General features: G+C 35.0%; 2 protein-coding genes across 5 annotated transcripts; both read left to right on the forward strand.

Annotated features, from left to right (window-relative positions):
- The first annotated feature begins 1,156 nt into the window (after nucleotides 1–1,156).
- LOC110918705 (cytochrome P450 CYP749A22) lies at nucleotides 1,157–6,764 on the forward strand. 4 transcript variants are annotated; one of them, XM_035984974.1, is made up of 7 exons: nucleotides 1,167–1,394; nucleotides 1,721–1,991; nucleotides 2,911–3,109; nucleotides 3,190–3,416; nucleotides 4,301–4,533; nucleotides 4,628–4,997; nucleotides 6,154–6,764. In XM_035984974.1, the coding sequence occupies exons 2-7, from the start codon at nucleotides 1,836–1,838 to the stop codon at nucleotides 6,580–6,582; spliced, it is 1,614 nt and encodes a 537-aa protein (XP_035840867.1). In that variant the 5' UTR covers nucleotides 1,167–1,394; nucleotides 1,721–1,835; the 3' UTR covers nucleotides 6,583–6,764. The 4 variants fall into 4 exon arrangements, with proteins under 4 accessions (XP_022018672.2, XP_035840867.1, XP_035840868.1 ...); XM_022162981.2 differs by having other exon boundaries at nucleotides 1,174–1,394; nucleotides 2,885–3,109; XM_022162980.2 differs by having other exon boundaries at nucleotides 1,157–1,991.
- A 779-nt stretch (nucleotides 6,765–7,543) lies between these two features.
- LOC110918704 (selenoprotein K) lies at nucleotides 7,544–14,158 on the forward strand. Its single transcript, XM_022162979.2, has 4 exons — nucleotides 7,544–9,268; nucleotides 13,475–13,578; nucleotides 13,675–13,813; nucleotides 13,903–14,158. The coding sequence occupies exons 1-4, from the start codon at nucleotides 9,250–9,252 to the stop codon at nucleotides 13,938–13,940; spliced, it is 300 nt and encodes a 99-aa protein (XP_022018671.1). The 5' UTR covers nucleotides 7,544–9,249; the 3' UTR covers nucleotides 13,941–14,158.
- The last annotated feature ends 826 nt before the right edge of the window (nucleotides 14,159–14,984 follow it).

Consider the following 14,984-nt stretch of genomic DNA (forward strand, 5'->3'; position numbering starts at 1 on the left):
GTGTTGCGAACAGAACTGCTGACAAGAATGAAATTAAAGAAAATGTAGAAAAAAACACTAAAAGATAACCGAAAGAAAATCAACAAAAAAAGTTGTATGGTAACGATGTTGTTCGTATGAAACCCGTGGTCAGAGATGAGCAAATTGTTCTGGGTACCGGTTCCAAATTTGCCGAACCGAAAGATCTTAAGTACCAATTCGGTACTAACTTTTGGTGTTCCTGGTACTGGTTCACTACTGTTTTTTACCTTCATAACCGGTACCGTAATCGGTATTTTCGGTATCAGTACCGATTCTGTATCGATTGGCACCAAGCTCATCCCTACCCCTGAAACTAAAAAAGAAAAAAATTAAAAGTTGAAGAAAATCAACAAAAAAGTTGTACGATACCGTTGTTAGTACGATAACCGTGATCAGGGATGAGCAAATGATACCGGGTAGCCGCACTGAATTTCCCGAACCAAAAGATTTCCAATATCAATTCGGCACCAACTTTTGGCGTTTTCTGTATTAGTGCCGGTTTTTACCTTCATGTACTGATACCGAACAGGACCGTACCAGTATTTTTGATATCAGTACTGGTTCGATACCGTCTGACATCAAGCTTATTCCAACTCCTAATATTAAAAAAAGGATTAAAATTAAAAATAAAGAAAATAACTATTATTATTATTATAATATTAAAATAATAAAAATATTAAAAAGACAATATATTATTATAATATTAAAATCACTATTAATTTCAATTCATTTAGTAAGATACACTAATATGTCTAACTCAAAAATACTACTACTACTTTAAGTTTCTAATTCAATGTTTAAACTACCATTTATACAATGGCGCGTCTAACCCATTAGGGGTAGAAGTGGTCATCACTTGTACAAATTCTATCACTCCTAACATCCAATCAAGTTCCGTCATCTCATCAACCATTATTCCATCACTCACAATCTTTTTTAGTGAAAATAGTCATCACTCACCACCGCACCCAACAATTTCCCTCCTAACAATCAAAAGATAACGCATCAAAAATATAACGGGAATTTAGTTTCACGCGTGATAGAGAGGGGGTGGCGGTGGCGTTTTGGCTTTTTTCCACGCGTTGAAAACTTCTATCACGGACAAAATTCTCACCGCCCCAGGTGGCCTTCCAATGATGCGTCTAGTTTTGATGCACATCTATATAGGCTAGCAGCTATTGCTAGCTTTTCTCATTTGTAAAAACATCAAATAATATAACAACTCATGTTAATTTCCATCGATTTTGGGTAGAAATAATCATAAAATACAAATTTTACAGCATAGAATGATCGTAAATCAATCAGAATCAAAACCATGGTTTACTTCAAAACCTTTTAAGTTTCTTTCTTTTAAAAGTTCACAATACTTGCAGGTACTAAATTCTTTTCAGTTTTCTATTGCAGAGTTTACAATTAACCTTGAATGCTCGAATTTAATGATAATTCTTGTTTAGGCTTGTAGTTATGGGGTTGAATTGAATCAAAATCTATATTTTTACATTGTATTTAATTTATGTATGCCAACTGTTCGATGAAATGCTTGTGTGAGAATTTTCATCTTTAAATCAGAATTTCCAAGATTTGTTGTCCTGATTGATGAAACGACTTCCATTTTATTACCATGTTCTGTACTTATGACCAGCAAAATAAACAGTTCTTCCGGTTAATAAGACTGTTTATGATCTATTTTTTCATTCAGCTTGTTGAAGAAGAGGAAGTTGATGTTCAAGTGTCAAAAGAACCATCAAAGATGGATATGCATAAGGCGACAGAAGATGTGGCTTCTACCAATGAAACTGATGTAACTATGCAGGATGCTACTGCAATTCGATTCAGGCTTTATGTCGGTTTCGTGGCCGGCAAAGACCGAGGACCAGACCAAGACTGAATCCAGATTAAAACTGGAACCGAAGACCACCCGAGCAACTACAATTCAGTCTGGTTTTCGGGTTTATTGGTCCAGGTTTCAGGTTTGTTCACCTCTACATTGGACTATAAATCCTTCATATGCTTCCTATAATTTTTTATAAGATCTACCCTATCTGATACCATATTATAAAATCGTGATATGCATGTATGTTGTTCGAGTATATTTTTCTATAAATAGTAGTTGATATTAGGGGGACGGGGCGCCCCGTTATCATCCATCCACCACGCGTGGATTACCATGGAACACCGCCGCCAGTGGATGTTTTCACGCGTGAATCCGACAACGCGTGGCCACTATCACTTGAAGAAGTTGCAGAATGTTGTGTGAGGGAAATTGTTGAGTGTGGTGAGTGATGGCCATTTCCACTAAAATCCATCACTAGTGATGGAAGAATGTTTGATGACATGGCGAAACTTGATTGGATGTTATGAGTGATGAGTGTGTGGTGAGTGATGGGCGTCCCTACCCCCCTTATATAATATCCCGTTTGATCATATCTTTCGAAACCCCACATGTTAATATAATTCTCTTTCAATAACTTATGCAGATTTTGATTAATGATTTAAAAACTCACAACATGACAAGGTTGTCCCTTATCAAAAAGAGTACAATAATTACCATTTCATATTAATTAATTCTTATAAAAATTAAAGATTCCCGCCAAGGAGATGTACACAAATAAGTTTTGATGAGTGTGTGTGTGTGTATAACTATATATATAAGGCTTGATGTAGTTATTGCATCTAACATTTCAATCATTTGATATTATTTGTATCATTATAAATTATTGAGTCGCTATCATCGTCATGATAAACCTATATATATCATATATAGCTCCAAACAACACTTAATCAATTCATCTAAGGGGAAAAATGGATTTTGTGAACAAGTATCTAACATTCCTACTTAGTTTTCTGTTTCTATACCTTGTAGTAATGCTCCTTAAATATCTTTACAAGGCGTGTTTGATGCCGATTATTATACAACGCACCATGCGATCTCAAGGAATCAAAGGCCCGTCTTATAGATTCCTCCATGGAAACACTATAGAGATCTCCGACATGCGAAAACAATCCATGGGTCGACCCATGGATGGTTTTTCGCATGAGGTCTTCCCGAGGATCATGCCTCATGTTCATTCATGGGTGAACTTATTTGGTAAGAAATCGATATGTATTGAATTTATAATCATGTTTATGAGGATATTGAAGTGTTTTTTTTTTTTTTTTCACTTGCAGGACGGAACTACTTGAATTGGTATGGCCCTCAAGCTCAATTGGTGGTTACAGACGCTGAACTGATTAAAGAAATAATGAACAATAAAGATGGTGTTTATCCAAAGATCGAACTTGAAGGTCATGCAAAGAAGCTGTTAGGAGAGGGGCTTTCATCGACTAATAATGGTCATAAATGGACGAAGCTTCGAAAGCTCGCCAATGGCGTCTTCCATGGCGAAAGCTTAAAAGTAAGTGTTCTTGACCAGCGTTTTTACTTTAACATTATACCTATACCGACCAAGTAGGGCTGTAAATGAACTGAACATTCACCGAACAGTTCGTGAACCATTCGGCGGGAAGTTTGTTTATGTCCATTCGTTTAAATAATGAACAAGTACAAGCAAGGAATTTCGTTCCATAAGTTAAACGTTCGGTAATGTGTTCATTTATCTTCATTTGTGTTCGTTTAGATAAAGGGTTTTTAATGTTATATTTTTATTTTATTGGTTTTAGTATTACAAATTTGAAATCATGATTATACTACACGGCCCCGCCAACATACCCCATTTGATCATTATTCATTACAATTTGACAAATTTCTTAGTTTTTGTGTTAATTATGTTAAGTATTTATTTATTTTTGGTGGATTCTTCATAATCTTTCTTTCTGATGAAAAAATACAAATTATATTTTTAAATGAATATATAACGTTCGTTTGGATTCATTTATGTTCATGAACATTCGTTTGCATTCGTCAACGTTCATGAACATGTTCATTTCCTTAATGAACGAACATGAATAAGTAATCTCATTCGGTAAGCGTTCGTGAACTGTTCAAAAACATGTTCATTCTTTGATGAACGAACACTCAGTTCGTTTATAGCCCTACAACCAAGAACTTCCACAAATTCACAATTAAACACTTTAACAATATTTTGAAAAAATTAAGGTGATAATGGGTTGATTTGACCTGTTTTGACATGTGTATAATGTTACCGTTTTGACCCGTTATCCGACCTATATTAACATGACAAGATACCCGTTCTCGAAAAATCTGATAAATTCAAAATAAGTTGATTTCACGATCGCGACACAAAAACATAAGATTTTGAGACAAGATTTGCATATCTAGAGCATGACGCCCACGATGATTACTAGCACCGAAGCAATGCTACAAAAGTGGAAAGACGACGACGGGAAAGAACTCGAAGTATTCCAAGAATTTAGAGTATTAACATCGGATGTCATTTCCAAAACCGCATTTGGAAGCAGTTATTTAGAAGGGAAGAAAATTTTCGATATGTTGATGAAGCTAACACTTAATGTTTCAAGAAACACGCATAAGATCCAGCTTCCAGTGATCAGGTTCAACAATCGATCGATCTCTTAAAGACTTAAACAAAGTTTTATAACTAAACTGATCATTCCATTAAGCTAATGCATTTGCTAGTGCATGCAGTGATTTGATCAAGAGTGATGATGACATAGAGTCGGAGAAACTTGAACAAGGAATCAAAGATTGCATTCTTGAGATCATAAGGAAAAGAGACGAAGAAGCTCGCATCGACAGGAGCATAAACGATTATCTTGGAGAATTGTTGGTCGCTTCTCGTGACGAAGATAAGCTGAAAAGAATCTCTATGGACGATGTGGTAGACGAGTGCAAAACGTTTTATTTTGCTGGGCATGAAACTACTGCATCTTTACTTGGATGGACTGTATTTCTTCTAGCAACTCACCCCGAATGGCAAGAAAAAGCTCGAAAAGAGGTGTTGGAGTTGCTGGGAAGTACAAACCCTAATCATGATTCAATCACAAGATTAAATACGGTAACAACAATAACTCTTTATTAATCAAGTGGCTCAATCAAAGAATTAAGAAAACAACTAAAAGGACTGCGCAAACACTTATATAGATATCTAAGACGGTTATGTAACTAGTGGAGAGTTCAAATGAGAAGAAATTCTTTGTAAGAAGAAAAAAGAAGAAATTTCAACCAATAGAAATGCTTCATTAGGCTTCATTTAATATTTGTACTTAATGTAACTATAAGGGTATATTGGTAAACTTACATACATCATTAATTGGTAGTTTCATATTTAATAACTAACTATATTAAATTTGTAACTTATTTTTAAGATATATATTTTTCTCAAAAAATAAAAATAAAAATTCTTTTATAGTGTAGGATAAATACGAGGCGTGTAAGATAAATTACGAGTTGTGTAGGATAAATTTCAATATGTGTAGGATAAATTTCGAAATGTGTAGGATAACTTTTGATGTGTGTAGGCAAAAATTTTTAGTGTGGAGGATGATAGTCTTAATGACTAATTAATTAGTCAAACATAATAATAAATGAGATGAAAAAAAATTATTTAATGTTTTACAATTGTACCCTTTTGTTCTTTTTATTCTTAATAAAATTTTTTCTCAAATGAACCTTCCCCTATGTAACTATATAAGTTATAACCGGTACTATTTCTATCCCATTATATATCTAGTCAGCACTACGTACAAATGTTTATGCAGTGCATTCAAATACTAAACCGCACATAACCGGTTTGGTTGTGTGTATCCCTACCGGACGGACGGGGAATCAGAGTGGGTGGTCGGAATGAATTTTAATTTTTTTTTTTGTTTTTTTTTTTGGTCAAAATATCATTTATTGATCTATTTAATACTACAAAGTCCATTTTTGTTTATTTAAGTCCTCTGACTTCAGTAATATTGCAAAACCAAAAAAAATAACAAATTATTGTTATATCTATTTTCAATTCATTGTATATATTTAGTTTTTAAATTATTTTTGGCGTCATCCGGTTTTAGAAACTGGTCCGACGAATGAACCGGTAAGGCAACTTGGCTCGTTTAACGACTGGTGCGATTGTGAAAACATTGGTTGTTATAATTCTCTACTTAAATTCAGTACCTCAACACCGATTACATGCGTGTCTTAATTGCTTTTGATGTTTTTTTTTTCAGATTAACATGATCATTAATGAATCTTTAAGATTATACCCGCCGGTTCCTGCACTAAAAAGGAAAGTCAAGACGAAAGTTCGGTTAGGAGACATGACACTTCCACCAAACATGGAGTTATACATATGTCCGATAGCAGTTCAACATGACCCTAAAATATGGGGAGCTGATGTCCATCTATTCAAGCCAGATAGGTTTGAAGGGGGCATAGCTAAAGCCACAAACAACACACAAGCAGCATTCATGCCATTTGGGTTCGGACCACGAACCTGTGTGGGCTTGAATTTCGCGCTCGTGGAAGCGAAGATTGCACTTGCCATGATTCTACAAAGATTTAGGTTTAAACTCTCACCAAATTATGTTCACTCTCCTGTTCAAGTTTTCATGATTAGACCCCAGCATGGAGTTCAAATCATTCTTGATGCTCTCTAAGCTGAATATTTCGATGAACAAGGAAGATCAAGAACATAAAACATGTTTTGAACAAATGATTATATGTTTATAATAACTAGTGCTTGTTTTATGGTTGAATCAAGGCTATATTTGTTCATCTAGATTGTTTTGCAGCGTTATTTTTGTATTGCATTACATACTAAGATTGGAACCTTTTTTTATAATATGGAATCCAAATAAATAAAAGTGGACTGTGGTCTTAGAGGGGGGGGGGGGGGGGGGGCGTCCCAATGATGGATCGTATCCTACCGAGGCATGGTACGGTCTTGAGGGCAACCCGGTTTTACCCAGCTGTTACCCCAGCGAGTCTCTCGTGTGGGGGCAGTATGGTTTCCGGGTGGAAGTCAGCTTGCGCGGCGGCCGGGGCCCGATCGAACATCGCGTCCGAGAGTGCGGGACTGACGGGGGAATGTCTTCGACATGAACCCGGTGACCAATAGGTTCAGTACATAGAAAGTCACCTTCCAAAAAAAAAAATTCTTTTCACTTGCAAAAATAGGTTAAACCCACATGATACCTAAAATACAATATATAGTCCATTCTCTACTTTATCTCTACTAAAAAAAACACTAAATTTTTCTCAATTAAATAATATTATTTTATTTTATCATTACATTTTCTCCTTACTCCGCTCACAAGAACTCTCAAACAATATAAAAAAATATAGAGGGTGAAAATTTACTGACAAACAATACATTTTCGGTCTCCTACACTCACAATCACTCTAAAAAATCTAACAGATACACTTGTGAATACTCTTATATATAATATCACTAAAGCTGTTAGGAAATAAATATTATTCAATTTTTTTCGAGTCTTTTGTTTCAAAAATTTCAAATTCGAAACAGATAAAAAAAATTGAAGTCGAATAAGGTATTAACCGGATTCGAAAACCAAAAAACACAACTAAACGTGTACCTTGAGTTACATAGTATATATGTTTTTTTTTTTTTTTTTTTTTTTTTTTTTTTTTTTTTTTTTTTAGTAACTGATACTTTGTGATACGTCAAAGAAAAAAATTGGGAAAGAAACCGAAAAATGGGAAAGTCATAAAACTAGCAATTGACTACACTCTCTTTTAAACCTAGCCATCTCATGTGTCTTTAGAGCGACCTTTCAAACACGGGATGCATCTTTGCAGCAACTTCACTGACACCAAATAAAAAATGGACACGTGGCATGAAAGACGCATGAGGGAAGTCCCAGACGTGTGAGAAAGACCTTCAAATACGCATCTCGTGCTTGGAAGACGGATCCCAGACGCCAGAACAACTCTCGAAAAACCTTCAAAGACGTATCTTGTGCTTAAAAGATCGCTCAAAAAGCACATAAGATCAATGTTTTAAATACCGGTATGAACCGGCCGGTTATACCGGTTAAACCGGATATCGGACACGAGTCCGGTACGATAAAGGCCGGTAAAATCCGAATACGGTATGTCTTATGTACCGGCGGTAAATCCGGTTTTACCGGTTCAAACCGTTGAACCGGTTTGCATTATCTTAAGGGGGTGTTTGGGGTTGAGTTTTGAAAATAGATTATGCGTTTTGAATAATCAGAATCAGATAATTAGCTGTAACAAAACGTGCTGCAGAAAGATAGTGTTTGGATTTGATTATGTTGTTTGATATCACAATAATCAGATAATCAACATTGTTTGGATTTGATTATGTTGTTTGATATCACAATAATCAGATAATCAACTATTTGAGTGTTTGGCAAGTATCTATATTTTAAAAAAAAATAAATAAGTGAAAACGTAAAAAATCAGTTTTTGGATTATCACGTTTTCCTGCAGCAAGGGGTGACCTACTTATGGATTATCACGTTTTGAACTCTACAAAACGTAATAAATCACTTTTTATTAATTTTTTACCAAACACTCAAAATAGATTTTTTGCGATTTCAAAACACAATAATCAAATAATCAGGTTCAAAACGCAATCCCAAACACCCTCTAAGATTTGGTTGCTTGATTTTAATAAAATACGATATTAAGGTAATATTGATCTTCCATATTTCCGGTAATTAACCCAGTGTAATCTATTCCAATATTTCATCGTTGTTGAAATTGTTACTCATCTCGTACAATGCAATATTGTTTATAACTAATAAAAATATTCTTAAAATGCTTAATAGTTTACAATAAAAATAGTTGTTTTTAGATAAAACTATGATCAATTACATAAATCCAAGTTGAGATTTGATTGTTTTTTAGATGAATTTGTATTTTTTTGGAATTTATAAGGTTAATTAGTAACCCGGTTCAACCGCCTGATACAACCCGGTTCAACCGGTTGAACCATTTTAGAGCCCAACCCGGTATTACTTAAAAACCGGTTTCGACGTACACCCCCCTATTTACTTTTTTCACCCCCCTCTTCTCACATACTTACAGGTGGGGCCTGCGTGGGACCGACAGTTTCCCTCTCACAAGGGGGGGTGTAATCAGGAAGGGTGGGGGTGCGTATAGAATGAGCCATTACTTACCATAACACCCAAGTTACCAAAAATATTCACAATACTGAGCGAATCAGATTCTGCCACGTAAGATTTAAGTTTCTCCGTTGTTCTGAAATCTTCTTCCCCAAAGTTCAAAACCATATTGTGCGAGAGAAGACCTAGAAAGAAGATCTCAATATTTTAATGGCGTACGTCGAAAAAGGTGCGTTTGATATCCCAAAATTGTACAATTTTATCATCAAATTATGTTTTCTTTTCGATTCTGTGAATATATGAATTAGTGAACTTCTAATTTCTTATTTTTCGTTGTTGAATTTACCTCTGTTATCGATTATTGGTGTAAATATGGATTCACCGATCTGAAATTGTGAATAATGAGATTGATTTGAGATTAGATTTGTTGTTCTCTGACCCTAAAACTTCTATATGATGATTAAAATTAGATGTATCTGGAGCATTTGATTTCATTGATCGGTAAAGTAACTGTGTTAGATCCTTTCTAGATTGTGTTTAGGTTATTTATGATTAGGTGAATTGCAGGCCGACGCCTGAATTTGTGAAATTACCAAAGCTTTGGAGGAATTAGGGTTTTTTTTTTTTTTTTTTTTTTTTTTTTTTTTAAAAGAAACACCTTTGCTTTGTTAGGACATTATAACAAGAAAATGGACTAAATTAAATATATAAATAAAGTCCAGAAAACTTGTTAAGTTACATCAAAACAGAAGGTAGACGGGCAACAAACTGCGCCGCCAATCCTTTCTGAATGGCAAACCCCAACCTCCCGAACACAAACCCCTGCCCCCCTGGGGTCGAACAATTGCTGTGGATAACCCGTTGAACCCTCGTCAAGAAGTTGCTGGCTTCTGGCGCTAGGGAGCCAAAAGTATCAAAGGCAAAAGGGATAAAGACATGTTGGTTCTCTGCGCAAGCTTTAGCGTGCTTATCCACTTTCTTTGATTCTGCCTTTCTTGCTGCCAGTCCAGCTACAAACCCGTTTTCCCTTAAACCAACCAAAGGGGAAACCCCGTGAGGTCTACACAAGCATGTTTCCCCCCAGCCCAGCCAAAGACGAGCAGATCCGCTGGTCGCAGAGTAGATCTCCCTTCCATAGGGTTTGTGAATAATATTTTGTTAATTGTTGTCAAATGACAGATTTAATCATCCCTAATTGTGTGTTGAGACGCCAATTGTAATTGGATTATCGGTCCCGATGGCAATTAAACTCAAACGCACACATGTAATTCAACTCAAACGAACCCGTCTCTCTAGAAACAAGCAGTGTTGTACAAATCGTTAGGCGCTAGGCGGCCAATTTCTTATTAATATAATATAATTTATGAACTTCTTCTTAGGTACGGTGATTTTTGTCCTATTTTTATTTTTGTCTTTTGTTAATTTTTTTTTCATCTTTCCTTTTCCTTTTCTATTTTTTGATTTTTCTTTTTCCTTTATAAGTTTCAATCGAACCTGGTCTTGTACATGTAACAAAATGAACGGTCTAATACTGACCGAACAACGTTAGTACCAAAATTGATATTCATTATTATTGTTTTGATCGATGTAAACACATCTCGGTATTTTTTTGGTCGTATCATGACTTTTTTTTGTTTCTCTTTCGGTAAGTGTCAGTATCTTAATGAACCGAACCAATATCAAACAAATTCCTGCCATTAACGTTATGTTTACTATTGCGTCTATGTTTCCAGTAAAAATTGGGTCGCCCCGCCGCAGAGCGCGGGTGTAATCCACTGGTTATAACAAACAACTCAAGTAAAAAATCTGAATTAAACAATGCTGAAACATCAAACGTGTACAGAAAATAAAAACTCAAAACGCTTTTCTCTGTAAACTACTCAAATTTAAATCACTTGATTTAGTAATTTGATCCAATCTTGACTTCAACTTTTGGCCCATTATCTACTATAACAAAATAAAGGGCGGGCAATAGTTCTTCGATTGCATTGGTGGAGATGGGTGGCCACCTGCCACCACAACTTGAATTTTTTTTTTTTTTTTTGCTAAATTACGATTTTTTCCCGTTTATATTTATAGTCATGCATGCCACTCCTCTATTGGCCCAACAAATTTACGATTTTATCCCGTTTTAAAATTACGATTTTACCATCAGTTCAAAATTATGCTTTTACCCTCACTTAAAAATAAATTTACGATTTTGCTCCCAGCTAAAAATTTTCAATTTTTCCCTCGGTTCAACATTATGATTTTGCCCCGTTTAAATTTACAGTTTTGTCATTAGGTTTTTTTTCCTTATAATAACGATTTTGCCATCTGTTCAAAATTATGTTTTTACCCCCATTTTAAAATAAATTTACGCTTTTTTCCCAGCTAAAAATTTCAATTTTGCCCTCGGTTCAAAATTACGATTTCGCCCCGTTTAAATTTACAGTTTTGCCATTAGTTTTTTTCTCACACAGCCAAGTTACGATTTTGCCCTCAACCCCATTGGTCAATTTACGATTTTATCCCTGAAACAAAATTATGATTTCCCCCTCAGTTCAAAGTTACGTTTTCCCCATCGTTTTAATTTTTCTAGCAAAACTATAAAAGTTTTTTTTAATTGGTTGACTCGATTTAAATTTTTTTTGTCTAAAGGAGCTGCCTAACACTCGCTCATTAGTCCTGAAAAATTACAGTTTTGCCCTGAGCCCAAAATTACAGTCTTATCATCGTTTTAGTTTTTTCCTAGCAAAATTATAGTAGTGTTTTTTTAATTGATTGAGAGCTATTCGGCCATCACCCCGCAACGCGGGCGGGGCATCAACTAGTTAGGAAATAAGAACATCTGATGTTTATCAAAAGTAATTCAAGCTGTAATTAGTTCTTAATGCATGTTGATATCAATGTGCTAAGGCCAACCAAATGCATCTTACGAGTGTTATGTAGAATAAACATTTGTAAGCATTCTATGGATCTCGCATTCTCAGTATCTCCTCTTTTTGTCTTAGTTTCTTTATTGCCTTCATATAAAGTTGCCCTCAATGCTGTGGTAATTCAACCTGTTTACTTATAAATGGGTCGATCTGAGTTATGTTTTATATCAAACATGTGAAATCAAAGAGTTTAGCTTAAATGCAAACGGTTTGAAAGGTGCCGAAAGTCTATTTTTAGTGCACACAAACTTCTAAATTGTTTTATTCAAGACTTCTATTACCATTGTTATACGGGATAATGTATCTTGAGGTTAACCACTTAACCTAGTATGTATTTGGTTTGATTAGACCCAATCTGGTCAACAATGTACCAAAATATTATAAGATGACGAAAACAGCATATATTTTTTTCATTGAATGGTTGCTTGTTAATAGATCGTTACAATGTCTTTTCAGTTAAAAAATAAGCGAATTTTTGTCACATATCATGTATTTGACCGATTTTGGCATATAAAACTCTAATACGTAAGGCTGGCAAATCATGTCTTAACAGGTTTAACAGGTTTCTGACGGTGCGCACAACATAAGTTTCAAACATGATTACGACTCGTTTAACTACTTTCTACCTCATGTTTATAAAACAGTTTTATGTTTTATGTACAAAGATGAATAAATGATAGATCCTAACATTGTAATTTTAATTATTTTAAAAATTAAAAAAGTCAAAGGGTGTATTTTTCAGTCAAACAGGTCTAATCGTGTCTTAACAGGTTTATGTACAAAGTAATACGTACGTGATTAGCTTGTAGAGTGTTTCAACTTTCAATATATTGGTGGCCCAAGAGTCAAGATATGTTATCCCTTATTATAAAAGTATTGTTATTGTAATCACAATTTACACATTACTTATTTATAAAACTATTTTTAAAATGGACGATATATGTTTACACTTCAACCCCAACCTGACTTTGCCTGGTTCAGCCCATACTAAAAAGTAAAAATGGCCAGTCTGCCTCTGACCCGTTACCCAACCCACCGACCCACCCTTTTTGCCACCTCTTTTTGGTACAATAAAGTCGTTACAAATGCTGCAAGGTTCCAGTAGAGAAAATATTTTAGTCACTAGTAAATGTTGGAGTTCATTATCTGCACTAGAAGGTCAATGGTGCAAATCAAATTATTATTTTTTTTTTTAAATTTGCAAGTTAAATGCGTCTTTAAGATTTATTTTTCTAAATTTCAGTTAGTTGTCAAAATGTTATTTCGTAATTGCATTAGGTAAGTAATTTACAGTGACAATGTGTTTCACATGTTAAATTTGTTACATACATATACAAGCAGTAAAAAAACGTATTTTGATGTCGTAATTCTATCTTGCGTTTCATCCATCTATCTTCTGTATCCATCTGTGTGTGTCATGCATATACATTCACACACTATCTTCTGTATAGGTGTATCATATGTGTTTGGTAATTGTGTGTACGTTAAACTTAAAGTTACTTTGTGTTGATTCCTAGGTGTTGTGAAATCCAATCGATCCATATGGCGTCTCAGAACAATCATCGATTTCTTTTGGGCAATCATCAATTTCATTTCTGTGTTCTTCGTCACTATGTTTTCGGTAATATTAATTCCCAAAATTCGTCTCTTCAAATAACCCACCATTTATGCAATAATGCCCATCAAACATTTCACTATGTATGCGCTACATTTGTAGATGGAGAAATCTGACGGCTACAAGAAGTCATCTGGTTCCAGCAAGAAATGGGATGGTGGCGGCCCTGGTGGCGGTCCATATGGTGGTGGCCCACGCGGGCCACCCCGTGGATTAGACAATGTTAGAGGGATAGACCACAGTATGTTATTTATGTTCTTTTTTTTTTTTATTTGATGTAGATATATCATGTAGCACTGTTGACGAGACTCTTGTTTTGCCGCTGTGCAGACTCTCTTCCTGCATGTGGATCTTGCTGTGGAGGTTAAAAGGTTGCAAATTCAGATACGTACAGTCTTTCTGTCAACGTTGTTAACCGATAACAATAAAAGTTGTGTAAAAGTGTTTTTTTTTTTTTGGTGTTATTTTAATATCTTACTGCTTGTTTGACGTTGCGTTTTAACATAGTTATGTGATATGGAATAACCAGAATATGATTTTCAGCTTTAAGATAACAAAATGGGTTGAAAGAGAGTGTTTTGGATTATTTGAAGTTGTAACAATTATCAAATGTTCTAAATAAATCAAATATTTAATAATTTGGATTTAGAAATCCCAAAATAAGTTAATAATAATAATAATAGCTTACGGCTCGAGGCTCGCTCGCCAGCTGAGTGGTTAATCCATGTTCACACTCATAGCCTTGGACCACCCGAACACACGCTCAGTCATTGGTTATGTGCATGGACCACATATCTTCCTTAGAATAATCCAGTTTCGGTCAACTATGATTATGATTGCATATTATTATTAATAAAACATGTACGATCATAGTTGGAGGCATCCCATAAGTGGTGGTCCATCCTTGGTCACTCATTGCTTGGAAACACCCTATGATTATGATTGCATATTATTAATAAAACATTTACGATCATCCTTAAGCTTTTGTTTGGTTCCATTTGTTCAAAGATACCAATTTCCTACTTAATTGATTGGTGCACGAAAACCCCTTCGGTGTGCTCGCGCTATGCTTCCTAAGTGTCATAATTTGCTTATGGTTGCTGCCATGAGAGAGAATCTCATCGACGGCTCTTCTATTCGCCCAAAGGCTATGAGCGTTGACATCAACTTGATAGTGATATTCGGTAAGTTAAAACTTAAAAAGGACTGTATGTATTTGTTTAGACCCAATCATTGATTTTGATGATTTATTAAATTATAGTGATAGCTACACTCAAATCAGGGTCGAGTTGAAACACATAAAAAACTCGTTAGAAGGTGATCGACGCTGGAACCCAAGGAACACTCCCTGACGCTTAACTCGGTCGATATCTATTGTAGTGACATGTAAATAAGTACCAGTGTCATTATCA

Source organism: Helianthus annuus, chromosome 16 (genome assembly GCF_002127325.2).
Source record: "Helianthus annuus cultivar XRQ/B chromosome 16, HanXRQr2.0-SUNRISE, whole genome shotgun sequence".
In the NCBI taxonomy this organism is placed as follows: domain Eukaryota; kingdom Viridiplantae; phylum Streptophyta; class Magnoliopsida; order Asterales; family Asteraceae; genus Helianthus; species Helianthus annuus.